Here is a 23,772-nt window from a genome sequence, read left to right as displayed (position 1 = left end):
GTGCATTGGTTCTTTCATTACAGCTACAGTTTCGTTACATTTTTTTCATCTTTGATGTTAGCTGCAAAGCTAGCTAAAACAAACATTAACCATTTGACTCTCCTGGCAAATTTTCAAGAGTGTTTTCTGTGGAACAACTCTGTCTCGTGGATTTCAAGCAAGAAGGTTCAGGCCAATTAATCTGAATAGGAGTTTGAGGGTTTGAAGAAGGCAATGTCCATTTTTCATTTACTGAAGTGGCAAAGATTCACAGGAAACATTAAAATTCATCTCTACGAGGAAAAAACACAACTCTTAGGAACAAGAGTAGGAGTAGACTCTTCTGATTAACATCTTCCAAGACTATTGCTGAAGCATGTTAACAAATTAATATATGTGTTACAATCAATTGTCCAGAAACTTAAGTTATTCATATATATGGTTCATTGGACCCTTTGAGGTGTAAAATGAGGTTAGTGGACATTATGGTATCTCATACAGTCTAATATAATGTTCAGATACACTGCAGCTAAGAAACAGAAAACAGACTCACCATAGTGCCTACACTGTAAGTGGCCGCAGGAGCGATCGTATGGTGATATGGGTCTGCTGTTGCATAGACTCTGCCATAACTATAGAGGAGAAAACAGGCAGAAACTGTGTTTAATATGATAATACAGTAGAAAATCACTATTGTAGCTTAGAAGTTCAACAGAATAGGGTCACAACACCAAAACTAAGTCCCTAAATATCTCAATACTGAAACACAAGCCTGTTCACATTAATTGCCTCTTTAACCCTGTGTATTGGCATACCCAGCAGGAGGGTATTGTTCTTCCCTGTGCGTGTTTGTGCTTGTGCACAAAATAGCTTAAACATGCATGGACATATTTCCACTGAATTTGGTGAGTTTATTACTGAGAGGAAATCTCCTGAAATACATTTGGAGCTGATTGGTCAAAGGTCTAGGTCAAATAAAATATGGTAAAGAAAACACAAACACAACATGATAAGTGATGGCATGAATAAGTAAAGAAGCAGTCAGAAAATGAAAATGTGCCCATTTCAAAGAATATGTCATACAGTGCAGTAATGCATCAACTTTTGTAACCTGTAAGAATTGACACTAACTATAGCTTATTTAGATAAACCATCATAACATGGTATAAATTACTTCTTAAAAAATTGCATTATTGAACCTCACTAAACCTAATAAATAGAAGAAGGAATAAATAGAAGACTGTAACTGTTGGAGAGCAAGGTGTTTTGTGTCTGTCATGGTTACACATACATACACACACACACACACACACATACACACACACACACACACACCTATTTCCTGTTTCATGTCACTTCCGGTTTTACTTTGACATTCACGCTTGTCTCTGTTTCCTTTAGGAAATGTCCAGCATTATAACCACGTCTTGTCTTGTGCTTTTGACCATGTATTTCATATTTAGTGGCCCAGCCTTAGCCTCACTTTTTGGAAACCTCTGCCTTGTCTTTTTGCCTTGTGTACCGAACCCTGACTGTAAATAACAACCACTGTTTTTGGAAATAGGACATTGTTTCAGAGTTGTGCTTTTGGGTCCTCAGTTCACATACTCAGCCTTTAAAGTAGGAACTGGCCTGTGAGGACCCAGCTGACTCAGCTTCGTTGTGCACCACCGTCAAAGCACATGGAGAAAAGATTGTTAGGCAGGGGGAAGAAGTACGTGGTCTGAGAGAAGTCCCCTTGGCTACCAGCGGTAAACACATCCAGCTGCTGACATCATTTGGTGAGCAACTTACCTTCGCCACTAAGCATGTGCGCCAACTCTATAAGACAAACATTTCTGATTAAGTGGTGAGTATTCAGACATCCTCTGCAGCTTTCTCTCCCACCACAGTTGCAGATGTTCCAGCTTTGGCTTTTTCCTTGTCTGCCATGTCTCCCAGCGTCTCCATGATTAGACTCTTTGTCCGGAAATGTTTTTCCAGCGGTTCTGGTGATTGTCGTTCTTTTTTGACAGAGTGTGGCCTCCATTTTGACCTGCAGGCTGCAGCTTTCCCCCCCTCACCTCTCAGTAGGGGGGCGGAGGCATGGGCCACGGCAGACTGGAGCTGCAGGTCGCTGGCGTGTGCGAGCCTCCAGATGTTCACCACGTTTACCAGGATATTCCAGCGAGTCTCTCCGGGCAGAGAGGTAGCAAAGGCACTGGTTAATCTTTGTCAGGGTAAGCTGACAGCACAGACTTTACCATATAATTCTGTACCCTTGCGGCCAATAGCGTCTGGAACCAGTCGGCCTTGTTTGATGCTTTTCTTTATGGTTTGTCACCTCATTTCAAAGACCAGCTCCTCTCTACCTGTCCAATGATTTAGACTCGTTGATAGCTCTCGCCATTCGTATTGACAAGAGTGTCTGACCGTGAGAGCGAGAGAGACCCAGAGCTTCAGCGTTCTACCACGACCTGCATCAACGCACACCTTGTTCAGCTCTTGCTCCAGCAGCAGCCCACACCATCTCATCTACCCAGGCATCACCCCCAGGAGAAGTGGTGGACTCCATGCAGCCGGGACGCACGCCGTTGGCTGAGGAGTGCAGATTTCGACTCCAGGAAGGCAGATGCTTTTACTGCGGGCATTCAGGACATCTCCTCACCTTATTTCCATTAAAAGATCTAGCTCACCACTGAAGAGGGCATTGGTGAGCCAGACGCACTATTTCTAATCCCTCACATCCCAAGGTTCTGGCTACTATGTCTTCTTTCTCTGCCTACAGTTGCCGCTGTTGGTGGATTCAGGCTCTGATGTGAACCTCATGGACTATGGACTGGCTGGAAAACTCGGACTCACCATGCAACTGCTTTCTCAGCCAGTACTCTCAATGGACTTTTACTGTGGCGGGTAACTCATCAATCTCAGGCAGTTGAGGTAGCATTTCCTGATCTCCACACCGAGTGGGCTAGCATTTTTATCTTTTTGGCTTAGGGCTCACAACCCCCATAGACTGGGAATATCCTAACTTGTCTTACTTCACTAGTAAATACACTGCCACACTGTCTTTTTGTAAATTCATTGCACACTGAATATGTTCATATGTATATAGCAGTATATTCTTTCTATTCTATTTTCTTACCTTTAAATTATCTTGTTTATTTTTTTCACTATTATTATTGTTTTTAAAAAACACTACTGTCCTGTTGCTGCTGTGACAAAGAAATTTCCCCGTTTGTGGGACAATAAAGGTATTCTGATTATGATGTACCTGAATGTTACTTCGATCTCAAGGAAACCTTTAACAAGGCCTGAGCCACCTCTCTTCCCCCTCACAGGCCTTAAGACTGTGCCGTAGACCTGCTGCCTTGGTCGAGCCCTCCCAGGGGTCACCTCTACTCTCTGTCTTCCACTGAACAAATCTCCAAGTACATATACATCAACGATTCCCTGGCTGCAGGGATCATCAGATCCTCTTCGTCTCCTTCTGGTGCAGGATTCTCTTTTGGGGGAAAGAAGGATGGCTCCCTTTGCCCGTGCATCGACTACAGAGGACTAAATGCTATTACCGCCAAGAACAGGTACCCCCACCCTCTCATCTCCTCGGCCTTCGATCTCCTCAAAAGAGACAAGGTTTTCACCAAACTCAACCTGAGAAATGCATACCACCTGGTTAGAATCAAGAAAGGAGATGAATGGAAAACTGTTTTTAACACCCCAAGTGGCCACTACGAATACCTGGTAATGTACTTTGGTTTAACCAATGCTCCAGCAGTTTTCCAAGCCCTGGTAAATGATGTGTTGAGGGACATGCTTAACCTGTTTGTCTATGTTTATCTGGACTGCATACTCATCTTCTCCCCTGACAAGGAGACCAACGTCCATGATGGTCGCTGAGTTGCCTGTTATGTTAACCGTGAGCACGTACAGTGTTTTGGGGGGGGTTTCTATAGAAGATTCATTAGAAGTTTCAGGAACAGTAGCTGCCCCTATCCATGCCCTCACCTCGACCAAGGTTTCTTTCAGCTGGACTCCACAGGCGGATAAAGCCTTCCAAGAGCTGAAGAGATGTTTCACTCAAGCTCCCATCCTCTTGCTCCTGGACCCCAAGGCTCAGTTCATTGTGGAGGTGGATGCCTTAGATGGGGGCGTTGGATTTTGTCACCGGGTTGCCCAACTCTAAACGTAATACGGCCATACTCCCCATAGATTGGGAAGGATATGGACCTGGGGAGTGGTCAGTGACATTATGGATTCACAGCATTATGGATTCACAGCTCATCAGAGACTTTCATGATACACATCCTGAAGTACCTGGGCCATCCGGAGTCAGTCCTTAGGGGGGTACTATCATGGTTAGACACACTGTTTTACTTTGACACTCACGTTTGTCTCTTTGTTCTTTTTGTAATTTCACACCTGCCCTTGTGTCACTGATTACCTCCCCTTCACTAATATCTTTCACCTGTGTGTAGTTAACCCTGCTTCAGTTAGTATATATGGTCTGCATCTACCCCTGTCCAGTGCCAGTTCGTCTGATCCTATACGTAGAGTTCCAGCGTTATATCCAATTCTAGTCTTGTGCTTGTGACCATGTTTTTTCCTATTTAGCGACCTAGCCTTAGCCTCACTAGCCCTTTTTTGCCTTCTGTGTGCCGAACCCTGACTGGAAATAAACCGGACACTGTTTCAGAGTTGTGCTTTTGGGTCTTTTGGGTGCAAAGTCTTTACAGTGTCATTTGGGTTCAGTCTTCTTTAGTGGACTTCTGTAGTGTGCAGGCTAATAATGCTTGATTTGGGCTTCATGATTGTAAAGTGCCAAACTTACAGTTAATATCATTTAAGTAACATCATGATTCCTATCTGAATTCTCTGAATTTTTATCAGAACTAGTCCTTAAAACAGATCAAATCATTATAGCCGGTGATTTCAATATTCATGTAGATGTTGCCAATGACAGCTTTAGTTCAGCATTTAAATCAATAATAGACTCGATTGGTTTCACTCAACATGTGAATCAACCGACCCACTGCCTGAATCACACTCTTGATCTTGTTCTGACATATGGCATTGACATAGAAAATATAACAATATTCCAACAGAACCTGCTTCTGTCTGACCATTTTATACTTACATTTTAATTCAGAATTGTTAATTACGTCAATTCTGGACGGAAAGTCTATTACAGTCGATGTTTATCTGACAAAACTGTTCACAAATTTAAAGAACTGCTCCCCTCCTCACTTCCCTCTCAGCCATGTGTCAGTACAATACAAGAAGATTATCAAAACCTTACACCCACACTAGTTGATAACTTTGTTAATAGTACTGCAGCCTCACTAAAAACAGCACTTGAAGCTGTCGCCCCATTAAAAAAGAAGAGAGTAAGTCAGAGGAGATTAGCTCCGTGGTATAATTCTCAAACGCGCGTTCTAAAACAGACATCGCGGAAGCTAGAAAGGATCGCCAATCGCCAAGACTTCCACCTAGCCTGGAAGAATAGCCTTATAAATTACAAAAAAGCACTTAGAAATGCCCAAACCTCGTATTATTCATTACTAATAGAAGAAAACAGGAACAACCCCAGGTTCCTCTTCAGCACTGTAGCCAGGCTGACAGAAAGTCACACCTCTACTGACCCATCTATTCCTCTAGATCTGAGAAGCAATGACTTCATGAGTTTCTTCACTAATAAAATTACAACCATCAGGGATAAAATCCACCACCTCCTCCCAGTGAATAACACGGATTCATTGTCTGGTCCTGAAACCATAGCACCAGATTTATGTCTAAACAAATTTTACTCTATTGATCTTCCTGAACTGACCTCGTTAGTTTCATCATCTAAACCAACTACTTGTCAGCTGGACTCTGTTCCAACTAGACTTTTTAAAGAAGTCCTCCCCCTAATTGACAGTTCCATTTTAGATCAGATTAATGTCTTTGCTAACCAGCTACGTACCACAGGCTTTTAAGGTAGCCGTTATTAAACCTCTGCTTAAAAAGCCTACGCTTGATCCAGAGGTTTTAGCTAACTATAGACCCATATCCAACCTGCCCTTCATTTCCAAAATCCTAGAAAAAGCCATTGCTAACCAGCTGTGTGGTTACTTAGATAGTAACGGTTTATTGGAAAAATTTCAGTCAGGATTTAGAACCTATCACAGCACAGAAACAGCACTATTGAAAGTCACTAATGACCTTCTTATGGCATCAGATGATGGACTTGTCTCTGTCCTCGTCTTGTTGGACCTTAGTGCAGCCTTCGACACAATAGATCATAAGATTCTGCTACAGAGATTAGAACAACATATAGGAATTAAAGGAACAGCACTACACTGGTTTAAATCATATTTATCAGATAGATTCCAATTTGTAAATGTTAACAATGACTCCTCCATGCACATGCAAGTTAATCATGGAGTTCCACAAGGTTCTGTCCTTGGACCAATACTCTTCACCCTATATATGCTCCCCTTAGGCAACATTATCAGACAGCACCACATACAATTCCACTGCTATGCAGACGACACCCAATTGTATATTTCCATGAAGCATGATGAATCTAATCGCCTAGTTCAACTTCAGGAATGTCTCAAAGATATCAAGGCCTGGATGACCCAAAATTTTCTACTTTTAAACTCAGACAAAACTGAGGTTGTTGTAATTGGCCCTAAACATCTCAGAGAAACACTGTCTGACCAGATAGTCACTTTGGATGGTGTCAGTCTGGCTTCCAGCTCCACTGTGAGGAACCTTGGAGTGTTGTTCGACCAAGACATGTCATTTGACCCCCATATTAAACTAGTGTCTAGGACGGCTTTCTTCCATCTGCGCAATATTAACAAAATTAGAAACATCCTGTCTAAGCAGGATGCTGAAAAACTAGTCCACGCGTTTGTAACCTCTAGATTAGATTACTGCAACTCTCTATTAGCAGGATGCTCCATGAAGACTGTTAAAAGTCTCCAGTTGGTCCAAAATGCTGCAGCACGAGTGCTGACAGGAACTAGAAGGAGAGATCATATCACTCCTGTCTTAGCTTCCTTACATTGGCTCCTGGTAAAATTTAGAATAGAATTCAAGATCCTGCTCCTCACTTTTAAAGCCCTCAACAATCACGCCCCCTCATATATCAAAGAGCTGATAACACCTTATTATCCAAGTAGATCACTTCGTTCCCAAAACACAGGCTCTCTAGTGGTTCCAAGAGTCTGTAAGAGTAGAGCAGGAGGTAGAACATTTAGCTATCAGGCTCCTCTCCTATGGAACCAGCTCCCACTCTGGGTTCGGGAGGCAGACACTGTCTCAGCATTTAAAGTAAAACTAAAAACCTTCCTCTTTGACAAAGCCTATAGTTAGGGCTGGATCAGGTGAGTCCTGAACCATCCCTTAGTTGTGCTGCTATAGGTTTAGACTGCTGGGGGAACTCCCATCATGCACTGAGCACTTCTTCACTTCCCTCTGTCTCTCTGCCCCCCCACACCTCTTTATTTACTTATTTATTTATTTATTAGTTTTAACATGTCATCATGTCAAAGTGTCACTTTGTCCTCCCATAGTCCCTCTGGCTCTTCTCTCTATCTCGTTTCAGATAACTCCGGCACCGGGACTACAGGACCACAACGACCACCATCACCATTGTCTTCATTTATTACAAGAACTTAGCAATTTATTAATATATCTAGTCATGTTGTAGATCTATACATTGTTATTGTTATGGTTAGCCTTGATTTTGATGGTGCCAAATTGTTACCGGTCTCTCTCTCTCCACCTCATCTCTCTCTTCTCTCCCCCGCTCTCCACCCATCTCTCCTTTCCTCCCCCCTTACTTTTCTTTCCTCACCCCAACCGGTCGAGGCAGATGACCGCCCACATTGAGCCTGGTTCTGCCAGAGGTTTCTCCCTGTTAATGAGGGAGTTTTTCCTCTCCACAGTCACCTGTGCTTGCTCATTGTGGGAACTGTTGGGTTTCTCTATGTTAATATTGTTTTAAGGTCTTGACCTTTAAATGTAAAGTGCCTTGAGATAATGTAAATTAGGAATTGGCGCTATATAAATAAAATTGAATTGAATTGAATGATGAATCTGCACCATCTACTGTCGAAATCCAAATCATTCTTCTTTGTTTGGTTTATTGGTGAGTGGCAACCAATATCAAGGAGCATTTCCGCCATCTTTGATCTCTACTTCAAATAACACAGGTAACAGCCAGGTGTATAATTATGTTTATTGACTAATATCTACCAGGAAGTGAATATTTACAATGATGATTACACTGGAAATATGCAAAATGACATAAATTAACCATATGGCGTGGTGTAGTTAGGGCGCCAACTGCTGGACAACAAGGAGGAGTGGCTCAGCCGGGCTCTCCTGAAGGAGCTGATGCAGCGTCCGGCCATCCCGCCGCCCGAGCCAGGGACAAGCTCCAGCCGGCCGCCGCCGGGTGGTGGTGGCCCTCCAAAGAATGACCCCAGAAGACGACATGGAGGCGTACCTGGATATCTTCGAGGGCACGGCAGAGGCCTGCGCATGGCTGGAGGAGGGGAGGGCTGTGCGCTTGCTGCCTTTGCTCACCAGTGGCGCGCAGCTGGCCGCTCAAAGCCTGCTGGCTTCCTCCCGGCATTACTACCAATAACTGAGGAGGGCAATCCTGGACCGGCTGGGTTGCATGCCAGAGGGACACCAACGCTGTTTCAGTGGCCTCGTTTTCGAGGAAGCTGGCCGCCCCTTCTCCTACACTCAGCAGCAACTCAACACGGCGAGACGCTGGCTCCAGCCGGGGCGCAACTCTGCATAGGACGTCGTGGGACAGGTGGCACTGGAGCAATTTATAGCGTGTGGCTCCACCGCTTGAAGGATGCCAACGCGCGGATCACTCGTTGTTATCTTGCTATGGAGCTGTTCAACTTCCAGGTGATCCACAGGCTGGGTACCCGGATGGTCATGGCTGACTTTCTCTCCCGCTTAGCGGGGGGAGGGGGAAATCAATAAGAGCATGCTGGTAACCTGGTTCTGGTCTCTTGCAGTAGGCTGGGCTTCTGACGCGGGAGCAGACCACAGGACGTGTGAGGACGTTTGGACGTTTGTGGGTCGAGAGAACCGATCATATGTGTGTGCGCCTGATAAGGCTGATAAAAGCACATTTATAGTTTATAATTTTAGTAACCACATAAACCCTGTCATTAACAGCAGAATTGGACTGAGTCTACATGGTTGGTGGTTGGCAACCTCATGTCGGATGTAGGTTGTCTCTCCCAGAGGCATGGTCAGTTGTCTAGCAACACAGTTCTGCCAGCAAGTGCAGAGGAAGCACTTCTAATGAGATTAGCATGGGTTCTGGTGGTCATTACTTAGTTTCCCCTTCAACCAGATGCATTCGAGTCATTCATACATCTATTATGTCAAACAGTTTGTTAGGAAGAAACGCATCCCCTGTTTTGTGTCCTGTATGAAATGGGGGTTATATGATATGAAGATAGGGTGAAGGTCAGACTGCAGGTCATAGGATCTGGTTGTCCAACCTGGTTCTGTGAGGACTAAGGATCCCTTCAAATCTAAATATACAATATCTCAAGGCACTTAACATACTGTAGTAAGGTTGAGACCGTACAATATTATAGAGAAAACAGTTCCCACAAGGAGAAAGCACTTTACATTCGCAATCACTGATGAAACAATGTTTAATTCGACTTGTTCTCTGATCTATAAATGTTATGGTTCCAGACATGGTGCACCCTCTGTATTCTGCCAGAACAGGTCAGTGGACATTGCATTGGTTTTGGGTTTTCACTCTATACTGGACCACTTCAACACTAAGAGAACATATGCATGCATGCTCTTTCAGGACTACAGCTCCAATTTTAACACAAACCAGTAGCTGAAGCTGATGGTGAAGCTTGAGTACCAACACCCACTCCAAATGGGATTCTTGACTTTCTCCCAGACAGACCACATGTGGTGAGGATGGGAAATAAGGGATCTAACAAGCTCACAGTCAGCGCAGGAGCCCTCCAGAGGTGCTGCCTCAGTCCCAAACTCTTTTCTCTGTGCACATACGACTGTGTTTCCCCCCAGGATAATAACATCAACATTAAATATGCCAACAACACAACCTTCCTTGGCCTCATTAAGGGTGGGGATGAGTCATACAGAGAACAGGGAGACAATATCACCTGCTACGTAGAGGACAATGACCTTGTTCTCAACATAGAGAAAAGAGCTGATAATGGACTTCAGGACGCAGGTACCCCTTCTGTAGCCTATCACCACCACAGATACTGAGGTGAAGTGGTCTGATAGTCTTAAGTTTCTTGGTCTTTATGTGTCTGAAAACCTGAGCTGGGCCCAAAACACTGTGGCAAAGGTGAAAAAGCACAGCAGCTTCCCTTCATCAAACTGCTGAATAAGGCTGGACTTCAGCCCCTCACCCCCAGGCCTACAGAGAACGCATTGAGAGCATTCTAACCACTGGCATCACTGTGTGACCAACACCACCAAGCTCACTCTCTGTTCAAGAACTCCAGGTAAAACCTGAGACCTCACCAGCTTGCATCATCACTCACAAGGCACAGTTCCACCACAACTTTTTCCCTGCCATGTTCTCTCTTCTGAGCACATTGTATAAATTAATAGAAATTATTATTATTATAAGAAATAAATGAAGATCTGTCTGTTCTGTCTCCGTCTGTTCATTTTGATGTCATTCTGTTCTGTTTTTACTATAGGCTTTGAGAAACACCTAAAAACATCTCATTATATGCTTCACACGGCAGGAACGTAGAGTTACACTGCATAAGCTCTAGCTAGGTGGAACTGTGATAAACTGCCAATTGAGTACATTGTCCTGTATTTAGAATCTGCTTGGAAATGAAGCATCGCATTAGTTCATGCAGGACATGTGTTGTTTGAAGTTAGTGGAACTGTTATGGTTACTGTAATTCAACAATTGCAAGTCAGTAATGTCTGAGAAAATTCAATTCAATTCAATTTTATTTTTATAGCGCCAAATCATAATTGGATCATCAAAAATGGACATCAACCTTAGTTTAGTCAACTAAAGGGGCTGAGGGTCACCTAAGGAGGTCCATGAGGGTATGGTGGCAACACTAGGGGAGGGGTGCTGCTTATTACAGCATGGTGAAGGAGTGGGGTTGTAAATTATGGTGGAGAGCCTAGATTAGGACCCCAACATACACTCACCACACATGAGAACACTAACAAGACTCAACCTCTAAGAAGGGATCCATATGCTTCACATACGAAGCCTTGGGCTATGAAATTGTCATCACTCATTGAGTGCATCCTGCACCATTACAGTAAGACAATAAAATAAATGCAAGCTACTATTCACTGCCATTAGCTATGCTAATGGCTGCAAATTTCATTTTATGTATGTCAATATTTCTTGATATTTTTTGTAGTGTGTAAAATGAGCATAAGACTGGTAGTTGTTGGACTAAAAAGAACACTGAAATTGACCATACATGTAATTTGTACATGCATAGGGGATGGTGAGTAGAGGCATATTCACTGTTCTGAGGCACCCAACTCTTACATCCAGGGTTAATGCCAAGGCCACACTGGCTGCGTTTGCACCACAGTTCACAGAGTGAGAGAGAGAGAGAGACTATGCCCACCATCTGAAGGTCTTTATGTTAACTTTTAATATAACTACACCCTTTCTGAGGTTTCTGGTATTTCCTTGTATAAAAGTAATTCTATGTACTCAAATTAATACCAGTACTATACAGTATAAAGCCATGCATTTTCCACCTCTGCAAATATTTCACAATAAAAACTAGTCCAAGAAGTCTTGCAAACATTTGCAAGACGTTTGTGACATATTCAACTGATAAACAATAAAACTGCTGAAAGACCATTTTCGCTTTCTATTTTGCTGTGAACACGTAAAAAAATAGCTGAGACCTCAAATCTCTAGAAGAGCAACATGGCTTCTGAGCCGCAGGCTGTGTGGCCGCTCCACTCTTTCAACATGGCTGCTGAAATAATAAGCAAACTGAGCATATTTTGAATGAGCTTATTCAATTCCATTTATTTCTACATCCAATTGTGATATTAAATAGAAGTTCTTACTAGTTCAAACATTGGTGCAAGATTTTGTGATTTTTTTGCATGCCCTTAATGTCTCAAAAAAGTTTTGTGACACTAAAATTGAACTTGAAACCAAAGAGATAATTTATCCAGCCACACCCAACCCGGTTACTAAATAACTTTTCACCAGGCCTGATATTTGTGCCAAATTTAGTTTTGAGCATCCTAAGGTGATTTTCTTGTCTAGATGACCACTCAAAGTGCTTTACAGTACAGTTCTGTCATTCACCCATTCGCACACACATTCACACAGTGCATCTTTGTGCAGCACTCCCTCTCTCACACATCACTCATACACTGCCAGGACAGCTGTTGGCTGCAACTTTGGGGTTCAGTGTTTTGCCCATAGACACTTTGGTACACGGAATGTAGGAGCTGGGGATTTAACCACTAACCTTCTGCTCTAGTTTTCAAAGTTGAATGTCAAACATTCTTTGGTTCCAGCTGCTCAAATCGAGACAAAATATAGTTGTGTGTGTTTAGTGACAGTGCACTCCGCAGGCAGAAGATGGAGCCCTCATCCAAGGATCCATTGAGGACACCAGTAAACCAGAGGACACTTGGATTGTTCTTGAAGGCTGGATGGTATTGCATGATCTGGACACTGCATTAGATTACATTAGATTAGATATACTTTATTCATCCCACAACGGGGAAATTTACATGCTGCTGCCATGTTATTTCACCTAATGTAGGCTTTGGTCTTAAACTACCCTCCTAAACTGAAGAACTCTTTTGAGATGTCCCAGCAAGTTGTGATAGAGCTAGAAGGTAACAGAATGAGTGATTGAAAATTGTTGCTGATTGCACTTTTGCACATTTACTGTCAAATATTATAAGAGTGGATGTATAATAGTATGTATGCATACATACACTAAACTTCAGGGATATCAATCTGTCCATTTAAGAAGCACAAGTAATGGAGAATTAATTTCACCTGCTTTGGTTCAAATCAAACTACAGGTAACAGGTACAATGGAGAGGCAAAAGCAAGACAACCTCCAAAAAGGGAATGGTTTTACATGTGGTGACCACAGACAATTGCTCTCTCCTTATCCTTCCTGACTGGCACAGGTAGTCAGCTCCTCCAGGATGACAAATCTATAAGTATGGTTGCAAATGGGTTGCTGTGTCTACCAGCACAGTCTCAAGAGCATGGAGGAGACACCAGGAGACCAGCTGTTACACAAGGAGAGCTGGACAGGGCTGCAAAATGACCTTCAGGCTACTGGTGTGTATGTTCCGGACCAAACTGCCAGAAACAGACTCCATTAGGGTGGCGTGAGGGCCTGACATCTTCTTGTGGGACCTGTGCTAACAGCACAGCACCGTGCAGCTCAACTGGCATTTGCCAGAGCACATATGACAGGTGTGAAAGAGTCTGAAGATGCTGTGGTGAATGTTATGCTGCTTGTAACATCATCCAACATTCCTCCTGGTGCAGGACAATGCCTGGCCTCATTTGGCCAGAGTGTGTAAACAGTTCCTGGATGAATGATCTGCTCCAGGTCTGGGAGGAGATCTCCCAGGACACCAACCGCCACCTCATCAGAAGCATCATGCCCACACATTGTCAGGAATGCATACAGGCACATGGAGGCCATTAACAATACTGAGTTGTTGTGATGAAATTCACACAAGTTGGATCAGCCTGTGATTTCAATTTTTATGTTAGATTTTTGTTCGTGTTTTGAATCCAGCCCTTAATGGGTTAATGATTTAAGTTTCCATTGACCATTGTTATGTAATTCTGTTCTCAACAAATTAAACAATGTACACCAGTAAAGATTTTCAACTTGAATAATTCTTTCATCAAGATCTGATATGATTTAAGTGTTTTTTTGACCAGTGTATATGTGGCATCTCCTCTTGTAAAGTATGCACTCTGTTTTGGCATAATGTAAGCACTTCCATCCAAATTCTCACCACACAAGGGTTTGTGCATCCATTCAGCCAGTCTTCGTTTGAAGTTCAAAGAGTACCTTACTTTTCCCACATATTTAGGATACTGTGTAAGAATAAATATTCTTTGTATGGGATCATCAAAGTCTGTTTTATTTCTAATGCTATGTTCACAATAAATGAATAATCCTGCAGTTTTGAATTATTAAAATACGTTCAGTATTCAATAAATATGTTCAGTATTCGGCCCACAGGCCAGGAAAGGAAGCCAGTCTGCACACTGAGGCGCCTGGAAACAGGAACAGACGGGCAACAGCAGCAGGGGCTGTTGGGGCTGCAAGCGTTGGCATCTCCACCGTCGAGGGGCTAGTAGCAGGGGCTGCAGGAACAGGAGCAGGGGTCGCCGGCTGCCTGTTCCCGGTCGTGGCCATGTAGCCCTCTGCTATCCGTACCAGTGCCGTCTCCCCCCGCCAGTCCGTGTCCCTGGCTGCGTGGAGCCCCATGTTGGGTGCCACTGTGGCAAAGGCCATTACCATCGGGGTCTCACCACAACAGCCAGAGAAAAACCACTACATCTGAAACATTTCAACTTGATTTATTAAATCATAAAGCTTTGCTACTCAGTGTCAGTTCAGTGTCTCTCCACGTGTTCCAATTAGGCAGCTCTGCCACTGCCTTCTAAACCTGAGGATCAATCAGCTAACAGCTCTCCCCTGCAGTGATCGATGCTCTGGTACAGCTGAAGGTGCTCTCCCAGCCACCTCACCTCCACAGGGTCATAGAGAGTTTTCCTGATGGAATTTATGCGATTGGATTAATTATGGAATGGAGAGCCGCAGTGATCAAGCACACGGTATCCATTTGTTTTTATTGTGCTGGAAATATTTGGGTAATACTTTGATAAGAAAGGTCTGGTGGTATCTTCAGGAATTGTGCAAGTGCATATAGGCAACCAGTAACAAACAACACAATTGCTGGTGAGGGTTTCAATGACCTGCTGGTTTAAGCTGGTTTCAGGTATTTAAGATTAAATACCTGAAACCTCCGACTAGTCACTTTGAACTAAAGAAGCCTCTTGGACAAGGGGTGAAACATCTCCAAGAAATACGAGCAAGCCCACTTACCAATGTACACTTGTACAACACCTGAAGATGTGCTTGCTCTGTAGAGAAAAAGACTAAGTAAAGAGTAAGACCTCTCTTATTCTATATAAATAAATAAACCTGTTTACTCATATTTATCTCACCACCCAGGGTTCACTTTAAATCAGGAAAGCTTAAAAGAGAATGAGAGAGACACAGTGTAAAAGAGGATACAAAGAGAGTGGAGAAGGCTATGCTATACATCAGCCACTGAAGGACAACAAATAACGGTAAGATTGAGAAAGAGGAAATGCCAGAGTAGAAAAACAAGCTCCCTCATCGGCTCTGCTCTGTTCATAATTTTCCCGAGTACGCTGCTGCTTGCTTCTGATAAATCTGACAATATCGTAGGCCTACAGGCTCTTGCTGTGCCTGACATGCTCAATCTCCCCTAGATTAGCTCCCAAAGCACCTTCATACAAGACATAGTGGGTGGACGACACTGCTCAAACACATACAAAAGCACAAACTATTTTATTCTATAAATACGTATCACTGATCTGGATGAATAACTGGAAGGCTCCAAGAGCTCAAAGAGCACATGCACAGCGGGTTGAGTCAGGGGCAGTGATGATAAGGTATGGCACAAGACCCTAGAAGATAATGGATAAGGGGTGCAAATGATGGGAGCTTTAAGGGAAATGATGAATGAAAAATGGAATGGATCACACTGCTCTCTCTCCGGCCTATGGTGGATTTTGTTGTGTGAGTGTATGTACTCCTGCAGCTTTTATCACAAAGCAATATAAGGGGAATCTTAAAGGGCAATATATGCATTTTTATACGTACATTAACCTTTTTCACGAGTGATGTCCATTCTGGGCATACAACAGGAATTCTAACACTGTACAGTCATGTTCCAATACTTGGTCATTGTTCATAAAGTTACAAATGTGACATTCCAGTGAGACAAACCGGGATTCCTTTTTTAAGTCCTTCTGACCTTTTTTTTCTTCCACCAAAATGTCACTATGAAATAAAATAGATTAAACATATTTTCCATATTAATTCTAGACTATAATGGAAGTCATAAGTCACTTACAGTATTTACAGACTACATTGAACCATTGGTGACCAGTGTCCTTATATAGGAACACCAATGAAAGTGTTTATTTCAAATTCACCCAAACTATGTGTAACTTTTGCTCCTGTGCTGGACTTTGTATTCTAAGGAGCCAACATGATGTGTGGAATTTCCTTGTTGCTTGTCCTTTGGGGTTGATTTATCATCCACCTGTTTACAAATTTTACATAAAAATCAATAAAATGAAGCTGATGCTGTTGAGCCCTATGAGGCAAAATGTGATTTTGAATATGGGCTATGTAAATGCCATTTGATTGATTGATTGATTGTGAAAATGTTTTCTTTGAGCCATCTACCTGATGCCATCACATTCAATGTAGGCTTTGACATGAACCTTTTGTAAACAGATCCACCACACATCAATATATATGTGCACATATTTGGTACAGTTGAATGCAACAAAAATATTATTTACAACAAAGTGTTAACAGAAAAGGAAGCCAACATACCTGTCACTGTATGCAGCTGCAGTCGTTCCAGTTGGCTGTGCATACCTGTAAGCTGCATATCCTCCCTGAGAAGAGACAGGGGGATTCATTGTCACTTCATATTAGAAACACAAAATCAAAGCCAAAATGAAGCTGCAGTCACAACTGACTATAAGTAAAGCAGTGGGCAAGATAATCAGTTCCATGTTATTATGACGATTAACCATAATGACTAACTTACATACAAAGTATAAATGTTTTATTATTATTATTATTTGGATTTTGACTTACATATATTTCTGCCCCATAAAAGCCATCCTGGTAGACCACACTGTTGATAAAGAATATGAAATGTTAATTTTTTTTTAATGAATTTCTTAACTTAAGAGTTATAAGTGGATATTCTGTCTGTAAGTAGGGACAGCTGACTTCCATATGATTATGTACAAACCTCTGTAACTGCCAGCATCTCCACCTGTTGCTACTGTTCTTGTGGGTTTGATCACTGAACTCCAAAATGGTACCGTTATCTTTACACTGTTATTGTTTACATTTTAACTAGTCAGATCTGATACCTGATGGTGCTCAAGTGTTCCCGGTCTCTCTGGCCTCTCTCTCTCTCGCCCTCCCCACTATCTATCTCTTTTCTCTCCCCTCTTTTCCACCCATCTCTCCTCTCCTCCCTTTTTCACCCCAAACCAGCCAAGGCAGATGACCGCCCACATTGAGTCTGGTTCTAGAGGTTTCTCCCTGTTAATGTGGGAGTTTTTCCTCCACAGTCGCCAAAGTGCTGCTCATTGTAGGAATGGTTGGGTTTCTCTATATTAATACGATTTTAAGGTCTTGACCTTCTATGTAAAGTGCCTTGAGATAATGTATATTATGATTTGGCGCTATACAAATAAAATTGTATTGAAATTTTACCCTGGGGAATGGGCCAAATTTACTTACATCATCTATTTTTAAAGTGACTCTGGGAGACTGTGGTATGAAGGTGGTAATATTCAATCTGCTCTTCTCTTAAGTTGTTCATGATGAGTTAAAAAAAGTCTTCCATCATGCCACTCCCTAGCCTAGCAGTGTGTTGTGCATGTATGATACCTATTATCAAGAAGATAGATGCAGGGTGCAGATAGATCTGAACTTGCTGTTACCACATTACCGTCATCCACATGCCTTTCCTGCTCGACCATGCTCACCAATGGTTTTATAATGATTATAACATCATCACTAGTGGTTTGCTGATGCTATGGTGGTGGGGTTATAGGCAGGCATAAGCTACAGACAACGGACACAGATGCTTTTTATTGATGGAAATTTGAATGCACAGTGATACTGTGATGAGATCCTCAGGCCCATTGTCATGCCATTCATGTTTCAGCATGACAATCCATGGCCTCATGTTGAGAGGATCTGTACACAATTCCTGAAATCTGAAAACATCTCAGTTCTAAATACTCAGTAGAAATATCCAGCAACTTCACAGAGCTATTGAAGAAAAGTGGACCAATTTTCCACAGGCCACAATCAATAACCAGATCAATTCTATATGAAGGAGATGTGTTGCACTGCGTGAGGCAAATAGTGAGCGTACCAGACTGGTTTTTCTCTTAGCTTTTGGCCTTTGCTCATACTTAATCTGCATTTTTCTTCTTTTTCATCTATTCTTATTCTCTCTCTGTCTCCCTCTTCATTTTCACACAATTTCTTGCCCTCTCTGTAGCAGGCCCATTAGAGTGCACAGGGCAGGTCATTGCAGTCCATTCAAAGCCCAAAAAAGATTGACATATTAGAAAAAAGAGAAAAAGTTGGCGGGAGCAATTTCAAGCTTGTATAAACAGATGTTTTGCTTTCCACTTACCATTTTTATATTTTCTATTCATGCACTAACTGCATCTGTGTGTATGTTTGTGTCTGAGTATGTATCGTTGTTAATGTTGGTTTTCATCTTTTCAGTATTACTATGAATTGCAGTTGCATGTTTCAGTTCAGATGTGTGTATGTTGTGTGTGTTAGCAGGCACTCACGCTCCATAGGCAGGGATAGGTGGAGGAGGAGGTGCAGCTCGGAATGCATTGTAGACGGCCCGACCCCTCCCTCTCAAATGAGCCCCCCTATAGGCCATGGCTGCTCCTGTACTGGGGTACGGAAAGCCTGTAACTGAGAGAGAAACATCAGCACACGCGCGCGCACGCACACACACACACACACACACACACACACACACACACACACACACACACACATAAACATACTAGTGTGAAAGACATGGTAACTATTGGACTGTAGTTTTCTTGCTGTCATGAAAACCAACCGACTATGTGGAGTTGGTCCAACTCTTAATGCTTTCTGACTTCCTTGAGCAGTCTGTGGCTCTAGAGTTGGTTCTTCATTTTTTAAAAATTGTATTGAATGATTGAATGATGAATGATGGGGATTAAAGGTGCAGCTCTCAGGTGGTTACAGTCATAATTAATAGATGGGAGTTTCCCCATCCACCTGGGTGACTACTCTGTGAGGGCACTCAATCTTGCTCTGAGAGTGGTGAGAGAATCAACTCACTGCAATCGGGTGTGTGTGGCACTGATTGGCGGTGATTAAGCCCAGGTGTGGGGAGCCTTCATATACCCTGAGTCTCCAGTGCCCTGTGCTGACTCATTGTCTCAGAGGCAGTGAAGAGGTTCTCCCCATTGTCAGTGTGTCTGAAAACACCCCACTAAGAATTTTGCCTGTAGTTTTCCCAGTGAATAAGTTGGTGCTGAAGAGTTTGCTGTGACTCCAGCCTTTGCCTTTCATTTAGAGTTTTCTGGGTCTCCTGGACAATTTTAGTTTTTAGTCAGCTGCTTGGCAGTGGTGGTTGTGTTAATCATTTGTGGTGCATTGTTTCTTTAAGGATGCCTGTAGTGGCTCTATACAATTTCGTTGTTTTGTTTTTTCCCCCATTTCCAATCTATCGCTACTGCGATTTTTGTGGTTATCCCCCTGGGATAGCTTAGAGACACCCCTGGGTCTGCACCTGTGTCCCACTCCCCAGCCACTTTCCTGACATACTCCTCTGGGATGGCCCCACTTACATGTGGTATACCTCAAGGATCCATTCTAGGCCCTGTCCTATTCTCCCTATATATGCTGCCCCTAGCATCAATTTTTGAAAATTACGTCTCCTTACACTGCTTTGCGATGAAATATATTAGTATATACTTGCCCCTGAACCTTAAAACTAAGACTTCACTGCAGCCCCTGCTTGACTGCCTAAATGACATCAAATTGTGGATGAATTCAAAATTCCTCAAATAAAATGGAAATAAGACTGAGGTTATTGTATTTGGACACTCTGAACTCTGGATGTGGGCACCCTTGGCCCTCTAGCTCCTAATAATCACTCCACTGCAAAGAGTGTTGGGGTTCATTTTGACAGGGTTTTTAAATTTGACAAGCAAATTTCCTCAGTTGTCAACTAAGAGTCATAGCCAATGTGAATGCCTATCTCCCACAAAAGAATCTAGAGAGGGTGATCCATGCCTTCATAACCTCTCATCTTTACTACTGCAATTCTCTGTATGTAGGCTTAGGCCAATCATCTAACACCTACAGCTCGTCCAAAATGCTGCTGCTTGCCTTCTGACTAGATAGAAAAACAGAGACCATATCACACCTGTGTTGCACTCCCTGCACTGGCTTCCTGTTTGTCACAGGATCAATTTTAAAACTTTACTCTTAACTTTTAAATCTCTTAACGGACTGGCACCACCTTAATTAGTTAAACTTCTCCATACTCACACTCCAGTAGGCATACCAATAACAAAGCACCTGGATCAGATGGTTAACCCACTGGATTTTAACACTTTTGGACAAGAATATCACCCATTTTTATTAGTACAATAAGAGAAGATAATACATTTTCCAACATCCCACCACATACGAACTCAGATCTCATCACGCTACTCCTCAAAACTAACAAGGACCCTACTCTGTTCACCCTCTGTCACTCATTAATCAGTAATCTATATCCATGAGACTGGAGAAAGTAATCCATATCTTAATTCCTATTCAACATAATAAATATATCCAATAAACAAACACATACATCATATCTTTACATGGAGCGAAAGCAGATGGCCATGTACACTGTGTAACGATCACTTGCCTTTCCTAAATGCCTTTCATATTGTTTGTGTTATTGTTTTTTTTGCATTCGAAGAATGTACAAAAGGATATCAGAGAAATTACATCACACGGCCAGAGGTGTAACATGGACTATGTGTTTTTTGTATTGGTATTTATTATCTAACCAAATGTTATAAAGGGGTGAGGGAGGAAGTAACAGGAAGTGCGGCGAGCGAGGAGCGAGGTGCAACGAGACGGGGAAGAGGCAGTCTTTTGTTCGGGGGTCGCCGCGGGTTTCAAAGAGAGCCTACGTCGGAGGAATCTTGCATTCGACAGTGGATTATAAACGTTTTGGAATAAACTCTCATCCGATAACCAGATCGCAGAGCCCGGATGCCGAACGGACTAGGGTGAGATCGTGCGGTGTTCCAACAGCGGGTGGACCGCCACGTTTCGCCATTGTTTTCCCCTGTTAATATTATTTATTATTAATTTAGACAAACCTTCAGTGGACTTTTTCACTTTGTAGATGTTGTTTTGTGCACTCTGTCATCCCAGGAGAACTATTGTTTACTTGCTGTTGTGACCATGTTTGTATATTGCGGTTGTGGTTTGATATTTAATTTGTTTGGGTTTTAAATACACAGTCTTTTCCCCTCAAACTGTGTTTTTTCGTTGATGATAATTTGCTTTTTATTTAATGTGTGTTTAACGCGGATGTCAATAAGTACATTAACCACACACTTTCACCATGTAAATTCACTCCATTTTAGAAAAATTCACACTGTTATTTCAGAGTCAGACTCTCCAGGGGGGCGAGGAGAGGGTGTTAGCCTATGGGAGCAGGAGGCTGTCAGCCACAGAACAGAACTATTGCACCACCAGACGAGAACTCCTGGCAGCCATAAGAGTTCACCTCTCACTTCAGACAATATCTGTTAGGCAGAGCATTCACACTTTGAACTGATCACACTAGCCTGCGCTGGTTAACCAGGTTTAAAGAACCAGAGGGGCAACTTGCTCACTGGCTTGAGAAGCTGGTGGAGTATGACTTCCAGGTGGTTCATCATCCAGGGAGACACCACCTAAATGCGGATGCACTCTCCAGGAGGCCCTGCAGGGAGTCATGCCCATGCACCATGCCAGAGCCAGAGAAAAACAGTGACCAGCACCAGCACAAAGGGGTCCAGTGTGACCTGACAGACATCACAGCTGAAGTTGCCATGGTGACATCGACAGAGCAACCTCTAGTGGGGGTAGAGGACACCTCCAGTGAGAATGATTGTAATTGTGACCTGCTACATCCAAGCATCAACAGGGTGAGTGAGCCCCCCCAACACCAGCCTATTCGCTGATTGGACTCAAGAACAGCTGAGCGCTGATCAGGAGTCTGACCCAGACATAGCACCAGTGAAGAAGTGGATGGATGAAGGGACATGCGCCATATGCAGACATAGCACACTGCAGCCCCGCCACCAAAGCCTTTGGGACACAATGGAAAATACTTTACCAGAGAGATGGAGTCCTACTGAGGAAATTCTATTGCACTGAAGGAAGAGTGTTTTACCCTCAGATCGTACTGCCTCACATGTATCGTAACTCAGTGATGGAACAGATGCACGACGGTCCAGAGGGTGGGCACTTTGGAGTAGGAAGAACTCTCACATGCCTTAAGACCAGGTATTACTAGTACAACATGAAGGATGATGTCACCCTCTGGTGTTGCACTTGCCTCAGCTTTGCTGCAAAAGCTCGCTCGAAGAAAACACCTCAAGCCGCTATGGGCACAGTGTGAGTTGGAGCCTGCCGGATGACCCCACTACTTCTCTCCGGAGACCCCAGCAGACCAGAAGAGCACCGGACAGGTTTGGTAACTGGTTTAGTCACTGAACTGTGCAAAAGCTTAAAACTGAGCCAGGGTGTAGGTGGATTGCTGCCCTACTCAGAGAAAAAAAGAAAAAGAGTTCCTAAATTGTAACATCCCATGTTGTAACCAAAGTGTTCTGTGAATGTTGCCCCTTGATGTTTATACATTGTTTTATGGGCCTATTGGTAATGAGTAATCTGAAAACAGTTCTATTGTTTTGAATTTGACGAAGGATAAGTAGCTGTGGAGATTACAGTATGAGAGTAAACAGAAGGAGAGGCAGTGAATTGTTTATCGTTTAAACTACTGTATTGTTTAAGTCACATTTCCAAAAGTAAGGTCATTGTTTCAGTTAACTGGTTTGATTGATAGCATCACTCTTTTAAGTATGTGTGTCACGGACACCCTTGTGGCATTCAAAAAGGATCTATGCAGTATGCTTCATGGACATTTTATGGACATTGCCTCCTGCCTTGAGCTGTTTCCTCTGGAGGAAGACACATTCAAGGGCTGTGGGAAATGAGAGTTTTGTTATGGGGTATGTTTTTTCCTTAATAATGTATACATGCTAGAGTGATGTTATGGGTTTAATCATCATCCAGAGTGGGTGTAGTGTTACAGGCTTGGCCTGCCCCTTTAAGGACAGAAGCCAGTGTGTGACGTAGTACGCCTAGGTGTTGTGGGAAAAGGTGTGAAGAACATGTATGTGGTGCTGATGACCACAGAATGTGATGCGAGTGTTGCTCCTGCTGTAAAAGTGACAATAAAGTGGCTGTGTTAAATCCAGAAACATTCTAATCCTTTGGCTGGTTACCGGCAAGACAGCGAGCCAAACAACCAGTGAGCTCCCAACTACGGTTCAGAGCCGAGATACTGGCCATAGAAAGGTAACACTAGGCAGGTGGCTGTATTCAACAATTTATATAGGAACTTATCTGCAATAATTTCACAGCCCATACATAACCTCTCTTGTGAGTTACAGTGTAGCCCCCTCCCATCTTGCCACAGTATGTGCAGTCCATTAGCACCTTACTCATGTCATTTTTCCATCTGTGCCCTTCTACAATAGTTATCTGGGCCATTGTGAAAGGAGAAACAAACATTTTTTAAATCAATCCAATAATGAAATTCAAGCCGATAATTGCTATGACATTACTACACCAC

At 42.9% G+C, this 23,772-nt stretch overlaps 1 protein-coding gene and 1 long non-coding RNA gene across 10 annotated transcripts in view; one reads left to right on the top strand and one right to left on the bottom strand.

The window, feature by feature from the left end:
• Positions 1-23,772, bottom strand: part of rbfox3a (RNA binding fox-1 homolog 3a) — a 530,829-nt gene that overhangs the window by 14,386 nt on the left and 492,671 nt on the right. For 7 of the 9 annotated variants that reach the window (XM_069517539.1, XM_069517542.1, XM_069517541.1 and 4 more), the window contains 4 exons: positions 18,662-18,794; positions 16,926-16,965; positions 16,656-16,720; positions 533-611 (listed from right to left, as the gene is read on the bottom strand). In XM_069517539.1, coding sequence (XP_069373640.1) covers positions 533-611; positions 16,656-16,720; positions 16,926-16,965; positions 18,662-18,794 — 317 coding nt within the window. Of the gene's footprint in view, positions 1-532; positions 612-16,655; positions 16,721-16,925; positions 16,966-18,661; positions 18,795-23,772 lie in introns of those variants that run through there. The other 2 variants (XM_069517543.1, XM_069517547.1) reach the window with 2 other exon arrangements.
• LOC138406043 (uncharacterized) lies at positions 1,647-5,136 on the top strand. Its single transcript, XR_011239714.1, has 3 exons — positions 1,647-2,198; positions 2,347-2,671; positions 2,747-5,136. It is a non-coding gene; the product is annotated as an uncharacterized lncRNA (long non-coding RNA).

Source organism: Paralichthys olivaceus, chromosome 21 (genome assembly GCF_024713975.1).
Source record: "Paralichthys olivaceus isolate ysfri-2021 chromosome 21, ASM2471397v2, whole genome shotgun sequence".
NCBI lineage: Eukaryota > Metazoa > Chordata > Actinopteri > Pleuronectiformes > Paralichthyidae > Paralichthys > Paralichthys olivaceus.
Note: the sequence above shows the minus strand (reverse complement) of the source record. Positions and strands in the feature narration are given on the sequence as shown.